Source organism: Sphaeramia orbicularis, chromosome 15, assembly GCF_902148855.1.
Source record: "Sphaeramia orbicularis chromosome 15, fSphaOr1.1, whole genome shotgun sequence".
Taxonomy (NCBI): Eukaryota; Metazoa; Chordata; class Actinopteri; order Kurtiformes; family Apogonidae; genus Sphaeramia; species Sphaeramia orbicularis.
Genome location: NC_043971.1, coordinates 36,800,661 through 36,826,075, shown reverse-complemented (window position 1 = coordinate 36,826,075; position 25,415 = coordinate 36,800,661). Strand labels below are relative to the sequence as shown.

Here is a 25,415-nt window from a genome sequence, read left to right as displayed (position 1 = left end):
AAATGGTGCTTTTCTTTTTTCCTCGAGTGTAAATATACTGTATACACACACATACATACATATGAATGAATACAAGGAAGTACGAAAGTATGGGCACAGAAGCACAGTGGGAGGGGCTACGTGTTATGTAAACAACCAGGCAGGTGGCTACAGTCAGTGCAGTGATGGAAATAGGAGGACATATTAGATGAGTTATGGCTGATACGACATGAATTAGTGATGTCCCAATCTGAGTGATACTGATCTGTAGATCAGATCAGGACCTGCCTGATATATATACAGGGTGGGGAAGCAAAATTTACAATGAACATTTAGTTGTCTTTTCTCAGCAGGCACTACATCAATTGTTTTGAAACCAAACATATATTGATGTCATAATCATACCTAACACTATTATCCATACCTTTTCAGAAACTTTTGCCCATATGAGTAATCAGGAAAGCAAACGTCAAAGAGTGTGTGATTTGCTGAATGCACTCGTCACACCAAAGGAGATTTCAAAAATACGTGGAGTGTCCATAAAGACTGTTTATAATGTAAAGAAAAGAATGACTATGAGCAAAACTATTACGAGAAAGTCTGGAAGATACTATTAAAGAAGAATGGGAGAAGTTGTCACCCGAAAATTTGAGGAACACTTGCGCAAGTTTCAGGAAGCGTGTGAAGGCAGTTATTGAGAAAGAAGGAGGACACATAGAATAAAAACATTTTCATTCATTCATTCATTCATTTTCTGAACCCGCTTTATCCTCACTAGGGTCACGGGGGTCACTTGGAGCCTATCCCAGCTACATAGGGGCGAAGGCGGGGTACGCCCTGAACAAGTCGCCAGTTCATCGCAGGGCTGTAAAAACATTTTCTATTATGTAAATTTTCTTGTGGCACATAAATTCTCATGACTTTCAATAAACTAATTGGTCATACACTGTCTTTCAATCCCTGCCTCAAAATATTGTAAATTTTGCTTCCCCACCCTGTACTTTACTCCGAGGGCTGTTGGCATGCTGTTCCACTCCACGAGCCTATCACAGACTGTGTTCAGTTAAGTGACCAGTAACATGACCAAACATGCAGTTACATTCACACAGGAGTAAAAGTGTTAATGGTGACTGAACAACTGCACAGGAGCAGCTCTCTTTCATCGACATTCATTTTCTACATCTTCTGATCTCGGTCGAACAAGATGCCACTTGTCTTTCTGTTCTGGAGGGTCTGCCCCTGTCTCTACTGGGGCTTGAGGAAGGCCATTTGTTTCTTTGTCAAATAGAATAGGTTAACAACCAAAAAAGAGATGAAAAGACAATAAGTGGCAATCAGAAAAAAGATCATTTTGCTTTTAAATCAGTCCTCTTTGCTTGCGAGTTCAAAAGTTTTGTTTGCGAGTTAAACTGCACCTAATGGGCTGGGCCTACGCTGATGGATGAGAGAAGAGTTTTTATTGATGGGTTTGACCCAGCTCCAGTGCCAGCGCCACCTTCTGTGTTACACCCACTTCTCAGTTGTGTTATGCTACAGGGGGGTAAGTTGATAGTCTGTTGCGCTTTGAAATTGAAATGTTCCCCATATGTAATGATTTAGGCTAAATAGTGTCGGTTACAGCCTGCTGTACATTTATAGCCTGAGCAAAGTCATGGCCTGAGCAGAGTATGTCGGAATGAGTGAGTGAGTTACAGGGAGACGTATTCAACATAGGGCTGTGATTTAACCCTTTCATGCATAGTGGTCACTACAGTGGACAGTTACTCTACAGCTTTAATCTTGTATATTCATGGGTTTTGTTGTTTTGGTTCCATATCAACCAACACAGTGGACACTTATGCATCATCTCATAAACTGCAATTCATACTGTTATTGTAACTTTGCTGTTCTTGGTTTGTTCTTGAGTGGAAATCAATTGTTAATATTTATTTTTTGCATATCATCTCCATGAGGTGAGTAATAACTAGTATTAGAATATGTTAAAATGTGAGAAAACATCAGATTAGCTGCATTAAACATGGTTTCATTTCACTGTTTTCACATCACTTTATGATATTGGGTTTTAAATACATGTTTCTTTGCTTCAAGAATAAAATTCATGGTGTAGCTGAGTGGACATTTTTCTAACTCCATGAAAAACAGGTTGATTTAAAAAAAAAAAAAAAAATCCAATCACATTGTTTTTTTTTTCATGCCTAAAGATGAATAAAAACACTCAGGAAAAAAAATCTTGATTAAGGTTCTCATAATTCATGCATGAAAGGGTTAAACATTTAGTGTTGACTGGTACCCATGTTGCCTAAATGTCACAGTTCCTACTATACCAGAAAATCTACACAACAGTACTACCATGGATTACTAAACTACTGCTGATCTCACCTTTTGAACTTGCAAGCAAAGACAATATGCAGGGAAACACTGACCAGCACTGTCAAACATAGTAAAAACTAGGAGTCATAATTAGACATCAAGTGAAGAAATCTGAAGTAGAAGTTGTAAGAACAAAACAAAGATATACAAGAATAATAGAGGAAACTGAATGTTAAAACACTGTCTGTCACTGAGCGCCAAACCCTAACTGTCCGTCATGCACATTCTCTCCATCACCCTGATCCCAGTCCCTGTGGACTCTCTCCAGGTTGTGTTGTTTCTTCTCGTTTATTTTTCTGTTAAGAAAACACTTTCCCTTCATCCCCGTGCGTTTGAGTCCAGTCATTCACTCCATCTTGACAATTTGTATACGCCCCCCTCTTAGAACGCCACGAATGCCACATGAATACCATACAAAAGCCTACTACAAGCAATTTACGTCCACCTTAAGAACGCTGTGTGAATCTCTGTACATTCATTTGTGTAAACGCACAAGGGACCCCTAATAACAACATAATATGTTCTTGTGATCTACTTGCGACCATCACAGGAACATGGGGTTCTGGAATGGCCTCCTGATCCACGAATCTTGTGTATTGTTCTTAGGTTGCTCCTAAGGCATTCATTAGGGCGCCCTATGAAAAGGGATTAATTTGAAGGAAACCTTGCACAAATCATCCACCTGCTATGAACTTAGGAACAGTCTGCGAACTTTACATTCTTATAAAGCCGGCTTGAGAAGGTTGTACAAAATTATCTATAAATCGTTCGCACTGTGTTTGTAGCCATTTGTAACAGCATTTGTGATTGAGCCTTTAAGATTTTTCTCCCACAGCCCACATACATTGGGAACAGGTAGAGCAACTATCAAATGTACTGTAGGAAGGAAGGAGTGGAAAACCAACTGGGATATGTATGACTATAATAGTGTGAGACTCCTGCTTGCAGTTTTCAAGGTCAGTAATATCTCAACCTTATCTAAGACTTTTTTTATGACATTGAGAAAAAATAAATAAATTAGGGGTAGAATGTGCTGAAGCACAGGACTTAAATGAGAGTTTCACAAAACTGTGCTTTACTAAATTTCTTACATTCCCCCCTTCTCTATGGTTACATTTGTCAAAGAGCTTTAATTATGTTTAAGATTTATTAATGTAAAAATTCCTGGTTTAATATTATAACAGGCTTTTAAGAAACAAAAACCAGTGTGGTGGTGTTGTACATTTCAGATATTGATGAGTTGTTCAGAGCTTCACTAAAACAGCTTGGAGATTTTTCCGTCTGATTTTTTGTTCTCTTCAAATATGTTTAAATGATCAATTATTTCACCTAAAAAACAAATACTATTGAGAGAGTCTGGTTTCCAGATATTTCTGTGCCCTTTTTTCTTGTTTGTTCATCAAAAAATTATTATTAAATATGAAGGTTATAGTAATTAAACATGCATTGTGAAGACACGATGGGGATCTGTTTGTCATGTATACAATACAGTGTATACACAGTGTATAAGTATACTGAGCAAAAATATAAATGCACCATGTGCAGTATTTGTGTAACTCGATACACACGGCCTGAAATGTGCTCATGATGTCTTATAATTGTAAAATATTGTTAACTCTCTTGACTTATAAACAAACTTGTGTCCATCTTTGTGAGTGAGCACTTGCTCAGTGGTCTAGTGATTCCGCCCACAATACAGCTGTGGTATGTCCAGACGTTGCTCAAACAGCATTGACAGTATTCAGACTGTCCTTATACTGGGGACAATAAAAGGACACCTCAAAATGTCACATTTCCTCAGATGTCACCATGACACAGATATCACCAGTCATGCAGGAATGGTTCCGGAAAATATCCCATAGCTCCATGTAGCCCTCAGAAAGGGGCGGAATAACATTCCACGGGCCACAATTGACAATATTGTCAACTCAATGAGGAGACGATGTGTGGCTCTACGGGAAGCCAATGGTAGACACATGAAATACGGAGTTGTGATTTCTTTCAGCTGCCCCCCACCGTGTCCACATGTATATCTCTGAATACCAGATACCACTATCAGGTTCTAACGGACAGTAATCTGTACCACATTGATCAACAGAATAAACTTTGTGATTTAATATGTTGTGCAACACCTGTTGCTCTTAAAAAGTTAGTGTCACATGGTGCGTTTATATTTTTGCTCTGTGTGTGTGTGTGTGTGTGTGTGTGTGTGTGTGCATATATAGTGTAAATTGCATGGTATTTTCATTTGTGTTTAATCAAAAAACTGTGTTTTTGTTATGTTAAAAGAGCCTTTATATCTACAGAAAGTGCAGGTCTTTGTTTAGTTCCCTATGTAGCACTGCCATATTTTAATCAGCAGAGATATAAAGAGGAATGGAGTAAAAATAAGAAAGTTTGCTAAATACACCCATCAGTCATTATGTTATGATCACTGACAGATGAAGGGGGTACTAATGTTGAGTATGTTATTACACTGACACATCAGTGGGTGGGATATATTAGGCAGTAAGTGAATATTTAGGCCTCAAAGTTGATGTTTTGGAAGATTAAAAATAGGCGTAAGAACAGCTGCAGCTCATCAACAGAGGACGCCGCCCCACCTGTTTCACATGAAGATGATGATAGGAATCACATACAATAATTTTACAAAAACATAAATATTAAATAAAAGAGCTGCACATAATACAGCCAATGAGTAACAGGTATAATTTGCATTCAAGTGGAGTTTTAAAATGTTTTCTGTCTGTCAGTGAACAGTCAACTGATTAGTTTCCTGTCTGGGGCATCGCCTAAGTACTCCATACGCTCTCGTTATAAATAGCGCATACGCGGCAGACCCCTCCAATACAAGCGATAGGAGAGCCTCGGGGCACAAAAATGTGGCACCAGGTACTGCCCACAGGAGTAAACGTCACATCCCGAAAAGAATCAAAACCTTCCTCAGAAAAGGAATGTCACAAGGCTGTCTAAACCAGGGGTGAACACACTTTTTTGGCTCGCGAGCTACATTTAAAATGACCAAAACAAAATTATATATGTCCACTGTATATTATTATATATCAGTGGATAGCTTACTAGGTAATATTGCTAGTAGGTTTGCTAGAGGCCAGGGTTTGAATCTGGGCAGGACCAATAATAGCATTGTCATTTAGCCCATAGGCTGATTTAAATATTTTTAATGCCATGCAATCTACCTGAACTACCTTCAGCCCTGGTCTAAATGCACTGTCCATACTATCAGTGGAGAAGAAACTTGTTAAGCCTGTGACATGCCTAACTAACAATAGTCATGGAAAAATGTGCACGTTTGAAGGATAGGTGGGTGAAATTGACATATAAAAAATAAATGACTCAAAATATATACTGTGTATTTTTGTTTTAATTTAAATTACTATTTTAAAATAGTGGTACATAGGCTTTGGCATACCCTAGTGGTAATAGGTGGTTATTGCGCATGAACCTGCATACTGAGTGATACACCAAAAAATTATTTCATCAGCTGCCACTGCGTAAGGATTGGAGTGATATTGATAAGATTGAAATTGTGATAAATCACTGGGCTAGAGCATCTTCATAACTGGAGATCTTGTTGGATGATCCTGGTCTGTAGAGGCCAGACTCTTGCTAGTGGTCTAAGGGAGGACAGTCAGATTACAAATCAATCAAGCATCAGCAGGATACACTGGATAAACAAGTCCGTAGATTCCCCATTTAACAACATCCAGAATTTAAAGGATCTGACAGGTCTGGTGGACTCCAGGCCTCGGGTCAGAGCTGTTTTTGTTGACCAAAGGGGGACCTACACAATATTAGGAGAGTAGTAATGTGAAGTTCCCACAGACCCTCCACTGGTTGAGATCTGCTTATCCTTTCTTAAACCACTTTTGGTCAAATCTATCCAATGCAGACCAGGAACACCCAAGACCTGCAGTTTTGGAGATGCAGACACTATTTGGCCCTTGTCAAAGTCACTCAAATCCTTGTATATGCTTATTTTGTGGCTTCCAACACATCAAGTTTGAAGACTAAACATTTTTTTTTTTTCCTAATCCATCCCTTCACCCTGAAAGGTGGCATTGTAACAAAATGATCCGCCTTATTACCTCTTCACCTGTAAGTGGTGAGATTATGGCTGGTTGTTGTGTGTATACTGAACTATCATGAACAAAAAGAATAGACTTTGATTTGTAGATGCCAGCAACAGGATTACCACATGAAGTGATCTTATTGAGAACGTGTTTCCATAATGAGGGATGCGATGCCAGGTGGAACAGAAGAGGAAAACAGAAATTACTGCAGAGTGACAATGAAATGTATGCATGTGACTTAGAAAAACTACACACTGCACATGGAGTCTTCCTCACTGAATTCTTTGCCAGGCCTCATTTCTATAAATCATTTTCATGATGACATAGGACGTATGCTGCTTGTGCACCTTGGAGGCAGAAAGCACACCGAGTTAGTAGCAAAGCAGTGACTGCAAGTGTGAACTAGACAATTTCCACACGCGGAAATCGTGAGAGGGGCTCGGGGGGTGGGGGGGGCACGCCGTCGGTTCTATTCTGAGGTCGTTCACGACAACAGGTCCCGCTCATGATTGCAAGGTCGCGTCCACGTCCAGGCCCAAGCGGCACACAGCTGAGGCAAATTTCCGGGACCACTAGATGGCGCTATGAATCGGATTCAATATCGCTGTGTCATTTTGTTCGAGGCAGGAACAACATCAACCAGGTCAAGTTTGGTGGAGATGCGACCAAAAATGACAGGGTTACCGTGCAGGACCACTAGGTGGCAATATGAGCCTAATTCAGTATCATTTCATTCAGTCAGTATTTACACCTTGCCCCCTCCCCCCTTCTTAAATTCTACCTATACCCCTGCACCAATGTAATTTGACATCTGCCAAGGGCCTTACCCACCAACACAATGGCTATATCACAGGGCTAACATTATGATTTAACCATATTTGGAGAGCCATACTATTGTGTAAAGTTTTCTCCATCAAATCAATCAATCAATCAATCAGTAATATCTATGCAAAATACATTTTAATATAATGTTTATGTGTATTTGTATGTTTCTATATATTGTAAAAAAAGTGTATGATATTGATAATTGAAATTTTAAAAATTATTTGATATTTAATTTTTATTAAATATTATTTATTTAATTTGATATTTACTTTTGTCTGTGACGTCATCTGTGACGTTGCCATTTGCCGGTTGATGTTTGTCAAAACTCTTGCTTAATAGATATAATAACATATTTTTTTCCTCTAACCAATTATTAGGTTGTAAAATAGAGGGTATAAAGGTTTACACTGAATACATTTTAGGATGATAATGTCGTAGAAACTTAACTTTTGAGAACTTTGTTATTCTTGCAAAAAATAGACATAAATTTTTTGTCCATCCGTGACGCAGTAATTTTTGATATTTTTTCATTTAGAAATATTTGAAACTAAATTTGGCCCTTTGAGTATGTTTGAGATGGCATTTAGACCTTTACAATTATGTGTAATATTTGTCTTAAACTTGTCTGGTTCAAAAGTTATGAATCAAAAAGTAGTGGGCTGTCCATCTGTGACGCCCCTGACCTCACCCAGTAGTAGTTTTTTCCCTTAGTTTTTATGATTAGAATTTCTGTGAGCCTAAATACAACATTTTCAATCTGACGTATACATATATATATATATATATATATATATATATATATATATATATATATATATATATATATACATATATATATATACACACACATATATACACACACACACACATATATATATATATATATATATATACACACATATATATACACACACACACACACACACACACACACACACATATATATATATATATATATATATATATATATATATATATATATATATATATATATATATATATATTTATATACACTGCTCAAAAAAATTAGAGGAACACTTTTTAATCAGAGTATAGCAACCTATCAGTCAAACTTCTGGGATATTGATCTGGTCAGTTAAGTAGCAGAGGGGGTTGTTAATCAGTTTCAGCTGCTTTGTTGTTAATGAAATTAACAACAGGTGCATCAAAGGGGCAACAATGAGACAGCCCCCAAAACAGGAATGGTTTTCCAGGTTGAGGCCACTGATACTTTTTTTCCCTCCTCATCTCTTTTGGCTGATTTTTTACTGACTGACTGACTTTCTACTGCTGTAGTTTTTCATTTGGCTTGGATCAACATCTCTGTTGATAGCATGGTGCGGTACCTGGACGCTACAGAGGTTGCACAAGTAGTCCAACTCCTCCAGGATGGCACATCAATACGTGCCGTTGCAAGGTTTGCTGTGTCTCCCAGCACAGTCTCAAGAGCATGGAGGAGATTCCAGGAGACAGGTAGTTACTCCAGGAGAGCTGGACAGGGCCGTAGAAGGTCCTTAAACCCTGAGCAGGATCGCTGTCTGCTCCTTTGTGCAAGGAGGAACAGGATGAGCACTGCCAGAGCCCTACAAAATGACCTCCAGCAGGCCACTGGTGTGAATGTTTCTGTGCAAACAATCAGAAACGGGCTCCATGAGGGTGGCCTGAAGGCCCGACGTCCTGTAGTGGGCCCTGTGCTCACTGCCCAGCACCGTAGAGCTTGATTGGCATTTGCCATAGACCACCAGAATTGGCAACTACGCCACTGGCGCCCTGTGCTCTTCACCGATGAGAGCAGGTTCAACCTGAGCACATGCGACAGACGTGAAAGGGTCTGGGGACACCGTGGAGAACGTTATGCTGCCTGCAACATCATTCAGCATGACCGGTTTGGTGGTGGGTCAGTGATGGTCTGGGGAGGCATATCCCTGGAAGGACGCACAGACCTCTACAGGTTAGATAATGGCACCCTGACTGCTATTAGGTATCGGGATGAAATCCTTGGACCTATTGTCAGAACCTACACTGGTGCAGTGGGACCTGGGTTCCTCCTGGTCCACGACAATGCCCGACCTCATGTGGCTAGAGTATGCAGGCAGTTCCTGGAGGATGAAGGAACTGATACCATTGACTGGCCCCCACATTCACCTGACCTAAACCCAATAGAACACCTCTGGGACATTATGTTTAGGTCCATCCGGCGCTGCCAGGTTGCTCCTCAGACTATCCAGGAGCTCAGTGATGCCCTGGTCCAGATCTGGGAGGAGATCCCCCTGGACACCATCCATCGTCTCATTAGGAGCATGCCCCGACGTTGTCAGGCATGCGTACAAGCATGTGGGGGCCACACAAACTACTAAGAATCATTTTGAGTTGCTACAATGACATTTTTGCAGAATGGACCAGTCTGCTGCATCATTTTTTCACTTTCATTTTTGAGGTGTCTTTGATTTCCCCCCTCTATAGGGTGATCATTTTCATTCCTGTCAAATTATGTGGCATCATTTTGTTACTAATAAATCACCTACTTATTATCAGGAAAGATATTCAAGATCATTTTCCCCCCTGTTTAGATCTGATGTGTTTTGAGATCTGAGATCTGAAGTGTTCCTCTAATTTTTTTGAGCAGTGTGTGTGTGTATATATATATATATATATATATATATATATATATATATATATATATATATACATATATATATATATATATATATATATATATATATATATATATATATATATATATATATATATTTATGTGTGTGTGTAGAGAGAGAGAGAGAGAGAGAGAGAGAGGTCCTATTAAACTGTGAAATCTTGTCCGGAAGATGAAGAATTTGTGAAAGAGGCACGAGCAACAACAATAGGTGCTTGGGCCTAGGGCCCCGAGCCCCTAATAATGCCGTCGTCTTGCTGTGCTGTGGGTTGTCAGAACAGAAAGAACACACAGAAGGATTTAATCTTCTACAGAATTCCTGCTAGCAAACATCCCTTCCAGAAAAATCGGCGAAAGTTATGGTTGCAGGCATTAAGACGCGAGAACTGGTGTGAGGAGGAACTTCAGAATGCTAGTGTGTGCAGTGCACACTGCAGATCTGGAAGTACTGGACATCTACCATACACAGGTCGCATTAACCGGAAATATTCTGCCATTGACAGATTTTTTTTTTTAAATGATGGAAAATTCTGATGGCCGTCCGTCATTTTGACAGATTAAAATACTGAGGGTAATTGTTGTTTAGCTAACTTTAGCCAAAATTAGATGCTACTTTGCTAACACAAACTGTGCAGACAGCCCAGTGTCCTTAGTTCTTTTAAAGCCCAGTAAATGTGATGGCACTGATAAACACGGTGAAAAAAGAGGGACTGATGTGGTGAAGGATGACGGACAAGCAAGTTATACACCAGTTCTGATGGCATTTGGTGTGTTATATGTACACATTTTCTACCTTTCATGTGGTATTTGATGGCACAGCAGTTTGTGGCCAGATCTGTGGTTCACAGAACCTGAACCCTAACCCTCAGTGCATAGGATTGACACTGTGTAAACAAACACAAGGAAAGCTTAGAATGTTTACAGATAACACACTAATAAAAAGTGGCGTAAATAATTATGCGAGTCGTGATATCACGGTTTATCAGCCAGCAGCAACTACAGCTGCTGCATCAGTGAGATGTTTTTGAACATTAAATACTACTAAATATATCTCATTATCATTAAAAAATAAAAATTTGAAATGACGGATAATAATATGTTATGACGGAATTTTTACGACCCTGTCCGTCAAAATGACGGACAATAAAAATGTGTAGTACAACCTCTGCTGCCCACCTGTCTGTGCCAGTCTGCTGTTCTACTATGGGACAGCCTATTCCGGTGCGGTTAAGTCAAATTATGCAGCCGTGAAAGAGAAGATGGGATCGGCTTTTGGACAGAAACAGTTAATGGACAGTTTTAGAGCTAACATATTCGCTCGTTCACGAGTTCCGGGGCAGAGCCTGGAGGTGTATGTGAGCCGACTGGTAGCTGGTACTGGTGTTTTTGCCTCCGAGGTGTGCGCGCATCACTGTTGTTAGTAAACACTGAAACTCATCTATAGTAGTCTAGAACAGACAAACTAAACAGCTCTGATGAGGGCACATAATATTTATAATGGTGACGGTGGACAGAGCAGGAGGGTGGAGCAAGGTGCCTTCAGTTGTATGTAATCTACAGCTTCATCTCTCACACACAGTCATATCCCACAAAATACACCTTTGGATCATTGGTTTGGTGTATGGTTCATTTTTATAAGCCTTTTAAGAGGGTCATGATGAAGCAACACTTCAAGTTCTATTTTACTATCATAAACTTGCTTTTAACGCAGAAATCTGATCTTTAAGCCCAAAGCAGATTGTGAAAACCTCATTCTGTTAATGTTTTGCCTTTGTGAGGGTCCATTGTGGGTGAGGATTCATTGTCACTTCTCTAGAAATGAGCAGCGTTATGTTCGGAAAAACAGTCTCATATTCACAATATTCCCCCAGACCACCTTGAAATCTTTTTCCTTTTTTAATTTTCTTTAAAATCTGATTAAGTATTTACAGTTGTATCATGTATCCCCTGCAATACACTCATGTAGGGTTACAATAAATGACATAGAATTCATTTCTGTCCAGCATTGCATTCATTTTTCCAAAAAGTTTGGCCACAAGTATACACAACCTGCTTTCTGTGTTTTCCAACAACTACAGTTAATCTGTTACTAGTGTTTCAATACTGTTTATGATCGGGCTGATTGTAAAAATAATGTCATTATAAATCTAACTCTGGGCATTTAGCCAGTACGGGCTCTAAGTGAAAAATTGTCTCCACCTTTCCGGCATCAGTGCATTTTTTTTAAAAAAATGTTATTGTATTATACTATTATGAGGAGAGTGGATTCTGTAAGGGACTGACCAAAAAAAAAAACAAAAAAAAAAAACTGGAATGCCACTTGTTCTTGATTTTAATTAAGTGATGTCACGCTGTACTTTTCTGTCCATTCCAAATAAACATGCAATTAAAAAAAAAAAAAAAATCTAACTCCTAACTTATTCCTCAAATAACCTAGAAATATTTTTGACATTCCAGACCAAAAAGGCTCATGTTGATGTACTTAATATTATAATTATTAAACACGTATGGTTTCATATATGTAGTAAAATCCACTTGATGATCTTGAAATTCAGATGTCCAAAGGTGCTGCATCTTGTCAGTTCACACCAGTCATAAATGTTTTATGGGCAGGCAACTATAAAGAAAGGCATATAACTCCTTAAACATTATTGCTACTCGGTGACCAACAGCCAAGAGGCTAGAACACTGGCTCCTATTTTTTGTGTGTGGGTGCATGTTTCATGTAGCATTATAGACTTTTTTTTTTGTTTTTTGGATGAAACGATTGAGATTGAGCTACACAAAGTACAAAAAGTTTACTTATTTAATTTTTGGGTTTTTTTTTTTTGTGTGAAAGGCAGATTCTTTTCCTTGTTTTAGAAGCCATTGTAAAGATGAAGTTTGAGACTCTTCTGGATGAAGTTGACGGATTTGGACCTTTCCAAATTCTCATCCTCATCCTACTCTGCACACCTCGGATAGTTCTGCCCTGTCATTTTCTACTAAATATCTTCATTGCTGCTGTGCCTCCTCACCGCTGTGACATCAGTACACTGGATGGTGGAGGACTCCTCCAAAATCTGAGTCTGGAGCAGAGGCTGACCGTCAGCCTTCCTGTACAAGACAATGGGATTCCAAAATCCTGTGAGGTGTTTGCAGAGCCTCAGTTTCAGCTCTTGAGCAACAGTTCGTCCGGAGCCCACTTGCCTACAGTTCACTGCAGGAGTGGATGGGTTTATGACAACTCCACTTTCACCTCCACACTGGCAACAGAGGTATAAACACTTTATTTGTAAATGTAGTTAAAATCAAAAGGTATTAACGGCAAAAAAAAATGGATTGATTACACTGGGTTACAAAAAAAATGTTTTTTGCAAGTTGTCTAGGTTTTTTCAACTGAATTAGGACCATTTTGCACCGCTAAATCCAAAAATGACATCTGTTTTTCTCAATCAGGTCAGGTTTTTTTGCTAATTTGATTTTGAAAAATTTGATCTTCTCACAAAATTGATTACAGTTTTGTGACTTTATCAGTTGATTTTTTATATAGTTCTCACCCAAAATAGGTTTTAAGAGAAAAAAAAATCATTTTCTAACAGGATGTATTTATTATTTATTATGTATTCACTGCAAATGTAGCAGAATACGTCAGGCTTATTTTTGCAAGATCTTCTTGTCGAAGCCATTTCATTCACCTGTAATATTAAAAAAACCATTAATCATAAATTGGCAAAAGTAAAATCTTCAGAACTTGTTTACTGCAAGAAATATGAAAGAATTTTGTATGATATGATGTGAAAATGCCCATAAATGTAAGCAAAAATGTTAAAAAGCCAATATGTAGCACAGTTCAGGAAGTTGACCTGATTGAGCAAAATTAATGTGATTTTTGGATTCAGCACACCAAAATTATCCTAAATCAGCTCAAAAAACTTAAACAATAAATTTGTTGTTGACCAGTGTTATCAATGTCTGATTAAACTAAATATACTGAGTGTGTCCTTACCTGATTTTACGCTTTAGCACTAAAACAGTATAATTTTCTCTGTTATGTGTGTTTCCAGTGGGATCTGGTCTGTGATAGAAAAAGCCTGAGTAAAACCACAGCCACCATATTTTTTGCTGGAGTGATGGCGGGGGCAATAGCGTTTGGATACCTGTGCGATAAGTACGTGTAAACTAAAAACTGAATATACTCTTACAACAGTCATTAAATGTCACCAACAATAAAGTCAGTATTCAGGAAAAAAAAAATCACATTTCTAAATGATCTTTCAATTCTTTTCAGGTATGGGAGAAAAAATACCCTTTTGGCCTCCTACATCTTGTCCATTGTGTTCGGCTTCTGCAGTGCATTTGCAAACTCCTACATCCTGTTTACAGTGCTGAGGTTTTGCACTGGGTTTGGACTGGCAGGAATCAGCCTTATCTCTGTAGTTCTCAGTGAGAATTTATGAAACCACAAAGCAATACAGTAATCTAGATGCTAAACTTTTACCAAACCTTTCTTCAGATAAAGAAAACAAGTGGTGAATTGTGTTAAGGATAATAGGACAAACTTCAGACCTCCACTGAAGAAGTAAACATTATCTACATGTACAATCTGATGTATCACTAATGACTTTTACTGCAAGTTTTGTTTCAATCTGGATTTAAATTATTACAATATTGACAATATATACATGACCTAAACCAGTGGTTGACATTTTTGTCTTCATAAAATTTCAGCGCTGCCATTAACTACCACTCGCACTGAAGTTTTAAAGTTAGGTCAGGCAGGTTGGAGTTCAGAAGCTGGTAACTGATGGACTTCATTATCATCATTATTTCCTCAACAGAAGAAAAATAAAACTCTGAAAGTTAAAGCAGGCTAAAAAAAAAAAAAAAACACTTTAGTACAGACAGACACTAAAGCAGGGCTGGTACAATATGATCTGAAGTGGGCCAGACCAGTAAAACAGTAGTAGTGTTGTAGTCAAGACCGGCTAGACCAAGACAAGACACAGACCAAATGAGTTGAGTCCGTGACAAGACCGAGACCACAAAAAATTAGTGTCGAGAACTATATCACTAAATAGTAGGCATTATAATATAGAAATAATGTCATCTCCAGACTTTTCTCTATGTTTTAGAGTGAAAACAGTGAAATTATATTATAATAATATTTACATCTACAAACTATAAACTTTAAAAAAAATGTGACTAACATGAACAAACATGAACAAAATGAAATATATTAAGAAAAGTGAGTGCAATGTTCAAATTATTGTGCCTCAGCTTCTCATTTACATACGTGCATTACAACTTAGAGATCACATGGATGTACAAATACACAAATGTTTAGTAAATGGCAGAATATTGGTAAAATTACACTTACTGTCTTTTAAGACATTTCAGGTTGTTCATAGTTGTTCCGTTTTTTCACAATTTTACCGGATAGTTTGTAAATGCAAACATTTTCAGGTAATTTTACTTTTTTTTTTTTTTTTTAACTTTAAAACAGAGAGGAACAATTGTGACTTGTCAGTATTTATAGATAATTAAGATAATATTTTACCGGTCTGACCCACTTGAGATCAGATTGGGATGAATGTGGCCACTGAACTAAAATGATTGTAATATCTTCAGTGTAATTTTTGCATTTCACAAATTCGTCTCATGGGCTGCATTAGAGCCTTTGGCAGACGGGTTTTGGCCAGCGGGCCATACGTTTGACACCTGTGCACTAAAGTATTAATTTAGACAAACTGATTTTTACCCTGATGACCATTTAAAATGAATGTTAACTGAGTACAAATGTTTTGAAAGTGCCTTTATTGATTTTTTTTAATGATACTATTTTTATGACATTAAGTAGATCATTTACCAAATTAACATGAGGTGGCTCAGCCCTACTCACATCATGATCTGTTCATGCATTCATCTCAGTTACAAAAACAATAATGTGTTTTACGAGGTCACCACAACATTGACCAAAATCCCCCCAAATCTAATCAGTGAACACTTGAAGACACTGTGTCAGACATTATGTTCTGGAGATATTGTCTTTTAACCTATAAAGACCCAGTGCCCCTATTGTGGCAGTCCCCAAATACATTTTTTTTTTCTCTATTTTTAGCTTTTCCTAAGTGATTTATCACCATTTGTTCTAATATTTTGCTTAGTGTTTTACATTCTGAAGTGAAAATCAGATATTGTCCTGCATTTAATTCACTGATCGTGATTGATGTCCATAAAAGTTCAAATTAAATTTGAAGGTTATTATATCAAAAACAGAGAAAATGGAGGAAAAAGTGACTTTTCTGGTAAAATCTATCATTAACTGAACTTAAACCCAGTGTCTCCATCCACTGTCATTGATCCAACTTCATGGGTTTTACTGGTGAATCAATGTTGTAGAAGATGACGGTGTTTCCACGGTAACTACAGAGCCTCTGAATGTCCACATGGGTCATATGTGATGACCATGAAAAGATGACAAACTGCATTTTGCACCAATTATTTACATGTATTGATAAGATTTAGTGGATTAACAGGAATTTAACTTTATATATTGGTAAATGATTTTGGTCGCTGGTGTATGTTTGGGTCTTTATGGATTAAACAAGTTATAGTTAATCTCTTTAAATTTTGATTTATTGGTTGAAAAATCAAAATAGAATAATAATATAGTATGTACACATCATCATTTACTGAGTACAAATACATCAAGTATTTTTTTGCCATAGAAAAGATTTATCAATTGATAATTCAATACAGGTATATCTTGAGCCATGTAGTTTCATTTTTAAAAATTCTTTATACTGTATATTATCATTTCAGTACAAGTTAAGAGTTTGGGATAGAGGGCGCTGATGCTTGGGTTTATTTCTCATGTGTCTTGGTTAGCAACATGCATGATTTCTATGTCATATAGTCTGGGTCTACCTACATCAAAGTGTAGCTGTAGTTGCTGTTCTCCCAAAACCAAACAGATTCCAACACAGTGAAGCTTAAAGACAGTCAGTAACAAGGAGTGAGTGTAAATGCCAAGTGCAGAAGTTACTGATTCCCTTTTGCTGTCATGTACCTGTAGGTATAGAGTGGAGTGATGTCGGCCATAGGGCGCTCATCGGGGTAATGGGCAGTCTGGCGTGGTGTGTGGGTAACATGTTCCTAGCTGGTTTTGCCTTCCTGGTCACTGACTGGAGGATGCTGATCATGACTGTAACGTGTCCTCTGGGTTTCGCAGTTCTGACCTGGTGGTGAGTCCCTGTGCTGTAGATATAAGTCCTGCATAATAACTGCAAAAAGACCTTTGATGAAATATAAATGACAAAAAAAAGACAGAACCGGAATGAGAAATGAAGAACGTTATGGGTCACATAGAGCATGTACTGGAACTAAGAACATCAGTTTCACCTGTGTATTTTCATTCATTTTTTATGGTTGTAAATGTTAATTTAATTTAGTTTTATTTTATTTTATCATTCATTCATTCATTTTCTGAACCCGCTTTATCCTCACTAGAATCATGGGGGAGCCTATTTTATTTTATTTTATTTTTTAATTTATTTTATATCATTTTTTAATTTAATTTTGTTTTATTTTATTTCATTTATTTATTTTTAGTTATTTCAATAAAGTCCTCTGAACTGTCTGGTCTTGTAGGTGGATTCCTGAGTCTGCTCGGTGGCTTTTGGCCAATTCTAGAGCGAAAGAGGCCCAGACGTATCTCAACAAATGCGCCACATTTAACAAGAAACCTCTGATATCCAGCAAATATAAATGGGAGGTGAGTGTCAAACACTGGAATTTAACCGTAACCCAGTTAAATGACATAGTTAATGTAATATCAGTGTCTGCGCATTTATAGATCTTGAGTATATGTCCAGTCCATTTAATCGACTTATGACTCTTTGATAGTTAAATCAATGGATGTGACTACTATTATTTTATGGATTTTTATTGGTATTTTATTTTTTCTCTATATATCCAGGAAAGTGTCATTGAGATGCAAAACGTCTTGTAAAAAATGGCAACAACAACCAATTTCACACAGAAAAAACAATGCATTCATTAAAGCACCACAAAAAAGAGAAAAAGAAGAGAAGAGAGATAAAGAAATAGGGAAATAGACCTTATCTATGAGTCTATAACTCATACAGATGTTTATATGAAGTAGCAACAGGTTTTTTATGTGAAATTTGTTGACAGTCGCCAAAAGGAGCGTAAAAGGATAAATGCCAAAGAACAATATTATTGAATTACTGAAAAATGTTGTACATTTAAATAATGTGACTGTCAGCTTCTTAAAAATAACTTCTAGATGCAGAAGAGTTATTATTTCTCTAAACAAGACTTCTCTGGCTCTTTGCAGATGCTCTCCAATATGAAAATCAAGGACAACCAGGAAAAAAATTACAGTTTCATCGATTTAGTTAAGACTCCAAAGATGAGACAGTTAACGCTGCTGACTGGGATTATATGGTGAGTACATAATAAAGTATATAATAGTATATATTTATGTAATAGAAGTATTGGGACACATTGTGTTTCATTGAAAACAGCTGGCTGGGCTATTAAACCATAATGAAAAATGTCATAAAATTTATATATAATTTTAATCATTTCAGTAAATATTTTTAAATAATGTTTAGGGTTGTTGTTGTACATCATCTACAGTTATATGATTCATCCAATGATCTAAATATTCTTCCTCTATATTTCTGAAATATTTGTCTCATTCCGGCCATAAATAATCCGTTTGAACCATAAATTACCATCTGGTTCCTTTAACTCTCACTGAGAAAGGAAAATCAGCCTTTAAACATAGAAGAAGTGTTGATATTTACAGTAACATGAACATAATCTAATGTGATTACACACTGCTCGGCCAAAAAAAAAGTTGCATATGGAATATTTGACTGAACCACCTTTGGTTTTGATTACAGGAGACTTTCACTCTGACATCTTTTTTGCCTCATAATGCTTATGTAGTGTCACAATAAGGTTCATAATATTTTTCATCCACAGTTGCTTTCATTTTTGATTATTGATGATAGAGAATCAGACCGCTGCATCAAGTCTTCATCACATCCTGAATAAGAGTCTGGACTTTATGGAGACTAGTCCATGTGTGAAAAGGATGTCTCATTCTCCCTGAACCATTCTGTCACAAGCCATTGTCCAATCTGTTTGACATTAAAGACATAAGGGGACACTTACTGCAGGTAGAGTTAAATAAACAGCATAACTGCCTGGATTTAAAGGTACAATATGTAGGAATTATGTTCAAAGTAATTATAATATGGCCTTGACTGTTACCAGACATTAAGGAGTCATGTTCATTTCAAATCCTGATCTCACTGACAGTAGTAGTCCAACCAGAATATTTGCATTTGAAAAGCTCAGTGTCAGCCCCGAAATGACGTTTATGTTGACATTGTGTGTTTTGGTCTGAGGCTCCGCCCATCACCTGTCATCCAATCACAGAGTCAGTAGCCTTTCAGCATCCAGGTTTCCAGTTCCCACTGAGCTGCAGCTGGAACATTTCTGATCATAAATGTCTGACGTTAATAAACCTAAAAGGCCTCTTATTATTCCCAAATACGTCATGACAGAGTGAGAAACAAAACAAGGATATCTATACGAGATGCTTGTGAAACATGGAGACGGATGAAAACAGAGAAGAATTTGAAGACTGACGACAGCTAGTCTGACCACCTGGTAAGAACCACTGAGAGCCAGGGTCGCAGCCTCTTCACCTGGTCCCTTCTCCCGGGGCCGGGCTGCAGTCTCTTCTCCTGGTCCGGGGGGGGGGGGGGGGTTGCTGTTACAGTCTGTGTACTTTGTGGAAGTAAAAGTGAAACTTTCATTTGAGTGGGCAGGACGTTTGTCCTGGCCTGTTATATATTAGACTTATGTATAATAAGTCTGGTGGTGATTTTTTTGTATGAAATGTATGGTGTGGTGGCAAGGATTAGTGGAAACACTGTAGTAGACACTCCTGCTGGATCTGGTGACCCCTAGCCTGGGGGGAGGAGGAGAGGATACCACGCTCTACAGCAGGGGTCACCAACCCTGGTCCTCGAGGGCTACTATCCTGCATGTTTTAGATGTATCCCTCTTCCAACCCACCTGATTCAAATGATAGGCCTATCATCAGGCTCTGCAGAAGCCTGATAATGACCGTCAGGTGTGCTGGGAGAGGGATACATCTAAAACATGCAGGATACCGGCCCTCGAGGACCAGGATTGCTGACCCCTGCTCTACAGTATTTTGAATGTGATTGCAGTACCAGTTTTGGCCACAATCCTACATACCGCACCTTTAACTGAGCAAATAGTTCAGATCCTTCCATGGGTCAGTGCTGCAGTGGTTAATAATGTTTCCGTTTTAACAGGTTATTTAACTCTAATTGATGCACTAAGTGTCCTCTCATTTCTTAAATGTCAAACAGATTAGACAATGCCAGGATTGATCAGAATCATCAGGCTTGTGACAGAATGATTCAGGGAGAATGAGACATCCTTTTCACACATGGATTCACCTCTGTAAAGTCCAGACTCTGATTTAGGATGTGATGAAGACTTGATGCAGTGGTTCAATTCTCCATCATCAATAATTAAAAAAAATTAATGCAACTCTGGATGGAACAAATATTAAGAACCTTTTTGTGACACTATATAAGCATTATGAGGCAAAAAGATGCCACAGTGAATGTCTCCTGTTATTAAAACCAAAGGTTGTGCAGTCAAACATTGCATGTGTGACTGTTTTTTTGGCTGGGCAGTATATTTAAAATCACTGAGAATGGGAATTCCTAGAAAATGACATTGTGATGTGTCCCAATACTTTTCTCCATATGGTATATAAAGACACCCAGGTGACAAAGGTCTTGTAACAATGCAATCTTGTAATAATGTGTTTTTTTCAGGTACAGAGTTGCCACAACATACTATGGCATCAGTCTTAACATCACTGGATTCGGCCTGAACATGTACCTCACACATTTCATTTACGCTGCCATTGAATTTCCGGCCAAACTGATGGCTTATTTCTTTCTCAACAAAATTGGACGAAGGAAATGTCAAGCAGGCACACTTTTACTGACAGGAACCTGCATCTTCATTAACATCTTCATGCCAAAAGGTTGTGATGCACATTCATTTTTTTGTTTATCAAAATACAGTAGCTCAGTGTTTTTGATTGTGTATAAATATTATATATCTTTCTGGTTTGAGCAAGTTTTATCTGCTAGAACCAGATGTTTCCACCCTTACATGATGTCTTCAAGTTGACACGTCCATCTGATGGATCACATTTGGCTTCAAAATATGTGTTTTGGCCAAAGGTGACAAAAGTAGACCATTTTACCGAGGTATAAGTGCAGATACATGTGGGAAAAAAGAACTAATTCAACTTCTTTACTCAACTCAAAGTACAACAGCTCTGAAATATACTCAAACAGTATAGTATTTCCATGTTTCTACTGAGTGTTTCTGTGCTTAAATATCTGAACTGTACATCATCCATGTTGGTGTTACATTGTACTTCATGTCTTCTACTGTTTGTTTTGACTTCATATGTTTTTTACATATACATTGTTTCATAAAGTCAGGGATCGTCTTTACGTTCAGTACCATCTGTGACATCACATATTTTGTAGCCAGTCCTGGTGCAGTTTTTATCTTCTGCACCATGATGTGGAAACTTGAAGCCTCTTGTGCTCATGACACATCTTTGACAACATCTTTATTTTACTTTCCAGACCTGTGGCATGTGCGGTCCGTGATAGCGACTCTTGGAAAAGGACTTTCAGAAGCTGCCTTTACAACTGTCTTCCTCTACACCACAGAGATCTACCCCACCGTCGTCAGGTCAGTTAATCCCTGTTTTTTTGTCATTTTACTGTATAATTGCATTATTTGGGTCATAATTTACTTCCCAGCTTCTTGTAGCAGTTAAAATAACATGATATAGAATGAAATATATTCATGAATCTTAAAAATAAAGCAAAAAAAAAACAAAACTGCTGGATGAAGAAAAATAAATGTATTATTTATTTACCTGTTTTTTTGTGTTTTGTGTAATTATTTGATTGCACAAAATATTTTACTGAAAATAAACTCTTTTATATTGATTAATTATATGTATATAATAATAAATTGTTTATAATATGAGCACAATTGTAATTTTATTGAAATATTTCATGCAATATTTGATTTCTCATTGGATTTGTAAAGGTATAGTGTGGAGCATTTGGGGAGATTTAGGAGTATGCAGAGGTGGAGACAAAAATAATAATAACAATAATAATAATACCGAAATAAGAATCATTGAGTTTATTGCCACGTTGTCCTTCCATGTTTGTGAGGTAGCTCAGAACACAAAATCTTCTTTTTCCGAATCTTTTTCCATTTTATATCAGATGCATTATTGTTATAAATTATCTTTAAGTGTGAAAAACTCATTAACCAAGAAACCCTAAAGGGCAGATTAAAATAACATACTCAACCTTCAAACATACGTTTTACTCCTTCTGTAAAAGGATGTTTCATCTGGGTTATATAGATTTGAGGCCAGATTTAACCCTCTAACTCAGATAAACTCTTGCTTGTGTGTAAATGTTGTTCCTGTGATGTCCACAGACAAAATGGTGTGGGTTACACCAGCTTTGTGGGCCGTCTGGGGGTGGCAGTGGCCCCTCTCATCCTGCTGCTGGAGGACGTCTGGACTCTTCTTCCTCAGATCATCCTCTCCTCTGTGGCCATTTTCTCAGGCCTGGTGTCACTGCTGCTTCCTGAAACACTCAATGTGAGGCTGCCAGAGACCATTGATGACATTGAAAAGTCAAGGTTAGTGTTAATACAGGAAAGACATTTACTTTGGCGCCATGTGGTGGTGGTATGGAGAATTACATATACTGCCATACACTCGGAACACCTGACTGTTAAATTTACAAAAACACATCATGTACTATTTTATTTTATTGTATTATTACCTCCGCCAAGGAGGTTATGTTTTTGCCAGGGTTTGTTTGTTTGTTTGTTTGTTTGTCTGTCTGTTTGTTTGTCTGTCCGTTAGTGTGCAACATAACTCAAAAAGTTATGGACAGATTTGGATGAAATTTTCAGGGTTTGTTGGAAATGGGATAAGGAAGAAATGGTTAAATTTTGGTGGTGATCGGGGGTGGGGGGCCCACGGGGGGGGGCCACTGATCAGCCTTGGCGGAGGTCTGCGCTCTCCGAGTGCTTCTAGTTATTATTGTTTTTGGTTTTTTTTACCTTGTAACACATTTTGTAAAAAAAAAAAAAAAAAATCTAAAATAATATAAACTGTCCTGTCACTACTTGGCTGTTGTGACGGAAAACTGTATTTTCATTAAATGAGGTTTATAAATCTTTTCATCATTATAGATGTTTTTTGTTTTGTGGAGCTTGCAGGTTTTGTGTAAATGTATCTATAATTTGTAAGAACTGTTTATGTTTTAGGGACCCCTTAACCATTTCTGTATATTTTCATCATTTCTTTTTTGATTTGGTGTTCATTATGACTTATGCCACAGCTTATGCCATGAATTTGGCATTGTTTTATATCAGAGTAATGTACATGTCACATGTACATGTACAAGATTAGCAATAACACTGGTTTCATTGCATTTGTAGCTTTTGTACAGTTTAGGACCCTCATAGGCAAAAAAATGTATCATTTACTTACATTCAAACCACATTTTTTTAATCTCACATAAATATACTAAATCAGTGTTGTTGCTATTTTGACATATCTAAAACACGAATCACCACCAATGCCCCACCCCCACTATTCTTTAGATTAAAGATATCTTTTTTATGAAAAAAAAGACAAAAAAATTAAGGGTTGAAATCCTGAAAATGAGTAAGCTTTTGGTATTTTCGAGCAGAGATGTGGTGGTTTATGCAGAAAAAAAACCATAAAAACAAGTGGTGCCAGGCATAACAAGCCCCGCCCCTCGCACATATTATAGCTTATTTTGGCATCTATCCAGCTGATGACATCATGTTTATCCAGCTGATGTCAGCATATCAGTTGCCTCTATATATGTGCTAAGTCTGAAGTAAATTGAAACAAAATGGATGTTTTTATAGACATTTGAAATTTCACCTATTATAAGTAAATGGGAAAAGAAAAACATTTTAAAAATTCACAAAAAATTTGAACTTTGACCTACTTTTCCCAAAATGTATTGAGATCTATTCTGGGTCACTAGCAAGCTATAAACCCAATTTGGTTTGAATTCAACGCATAGTTTTGCTGCTAGAGTGTTAACAAACAAACAAACAAACAACCCAATACCCCTTTGCCTCCCCTTCGGGGGGCGGGGTAAATATCGGTGATTTGATCTTTTTTTTTATAGGTTTTTGTGCGTGTACATTTTGTCTCAATGGTCCTCAGTAGGTAATAAATTACAGGGATAGACAAGGGCTTAAGAAATGTACAAACTTCTTTTGCATTTTGGTCTCATTTCAGGAGAGACCATGTCACCTCTAACTGTGTGGAGTCTTCAGACGTTGTCCTGGAACCAGAGGACAAAGAAGAAGAACAGTAGCATCACACAGACACACAGTATCATCATGGGTACTTTTAAGATGTTTATAGTCAAAGTAAACATCCTGTTACATAACCAATAATGACATTTTTTGTATGGTATTAAATAGAAATTAAGAAATGCTCAGACATTGTTGCAGATTTGCCATAAAATGAACTGAAACGGACAAAGGTTAAATTTGTTGCAATTTGGTAAGATCTTTTCAATCAATTAATAAATCAATCAAATCAATCAAATTCTATTTTATATAGCGGCAAATCATAACAAAACTTATGTCATGACACTTTACATTTAGTGCTGGTCTAGACCAGATGCCAAAAAGTTTCAAAGTTTAGAAAAGTTGCGAAAATTATGGTAAAATCAGTATTCCCAAAATTTGTAATCTTAATTTGTCTTGATTTATCAAATTAAAATGATTCAGAATTAGTGCTAATAATTGAAGAATCACAGACAAATAATACAGAAACAGAAGTCAGCAAATAAATCAAATAAAATACATGTTTAATGAAAAAATATCTCTGTTGTGTATGCAAGTGTGCAGTTTTATAAACATTTTGCTGTTTTTTGTTTTTTTTTTAAGATATAAAATGCCTATTATTTTTAGCTGAGTCTGGATACATTACCTGTTCATTTTCCTTCATATCTCTCTGCATTAACTTGTTAAATTTTCTGAGCTGATCAATATGATATTTCTGCTTCTATGGGTCATTACATTAAGGCAATCCCAAAAGATGTCATGTAAAAATCAATATGACGTATCACAGGTGGAAATCATGTGTACAGATGAGTTAATGTAGTTAAGCTTTATACACATTGTGTTTTTTTTTGTTAAGGAGATATTATGCCATTAAAAATGAAAAGTTAAAATAACTTTAGAGATTTGTCTTCCATTGAACCAGGTAGAATAGTTAAACATTAAAGCTTGACATGTTTCACTTGTATACA

General features: G+C 37.2%; 1 protein-coding gene across 1 annotated transcript; it reads left to right on the top strand.

Annotated features, from left to right (window-relative positions):
- Positions 1–12,786: 12,786 nt before the first annotated feature.
- LOC115433777 (solute carrier family 22 member 7-like) lies at positions 12,787–25,342 on the top strand. Its single transcript, XM_030155269.1, has 10 exons — positions 12,787–13,175; positions 13,965–14,068; positions 14,189–14,343; positions 16,976–17,144; positions 17,551–17,674; positions 18,260–18,369; positions 20,820–21,034; positions 21,654–21,762; positions 22,534–22,740; positions 24,392–25,342. The coding sequence occupies exons 1-10, from the start codon at positions 12,795–12,797 to the stop codon at positions 24,468–24,470; spliced, it is 1,653 nt and encodes a 550-aa protein (XP_030011129.1). The 5' UTR covers positions 12,787–12,794; the 3' UTR covers positions 24,471–25,342.
- The last annotated feature ends 73 nt before the right edge of the window (positions 25,343–25,415 follow it).

Coding starts and splice junctions, on each gene's coding strand:
- LOC115433777 (XM_030155269.1), top strand. CDS start 12,795: ATGAAGTTTGAGACTCTTCTGGATGAAGTTGACGGATTTGGACCTTTC. Junction 17,675..18,259: donor CCAGCAAATATAAATGGGAG/GTGAGTGTCAAA, acceptor GGCTCTTTGCAG/ATGCTCTCCAATATGAAAAT. Junction 21,035..21,653: donor TAACATCTTCATGCCAAAAG/GTTGTGATGCAC, acceptor TTTACTTTCCAG/ACCTGTGGCATGTGCGGTCC.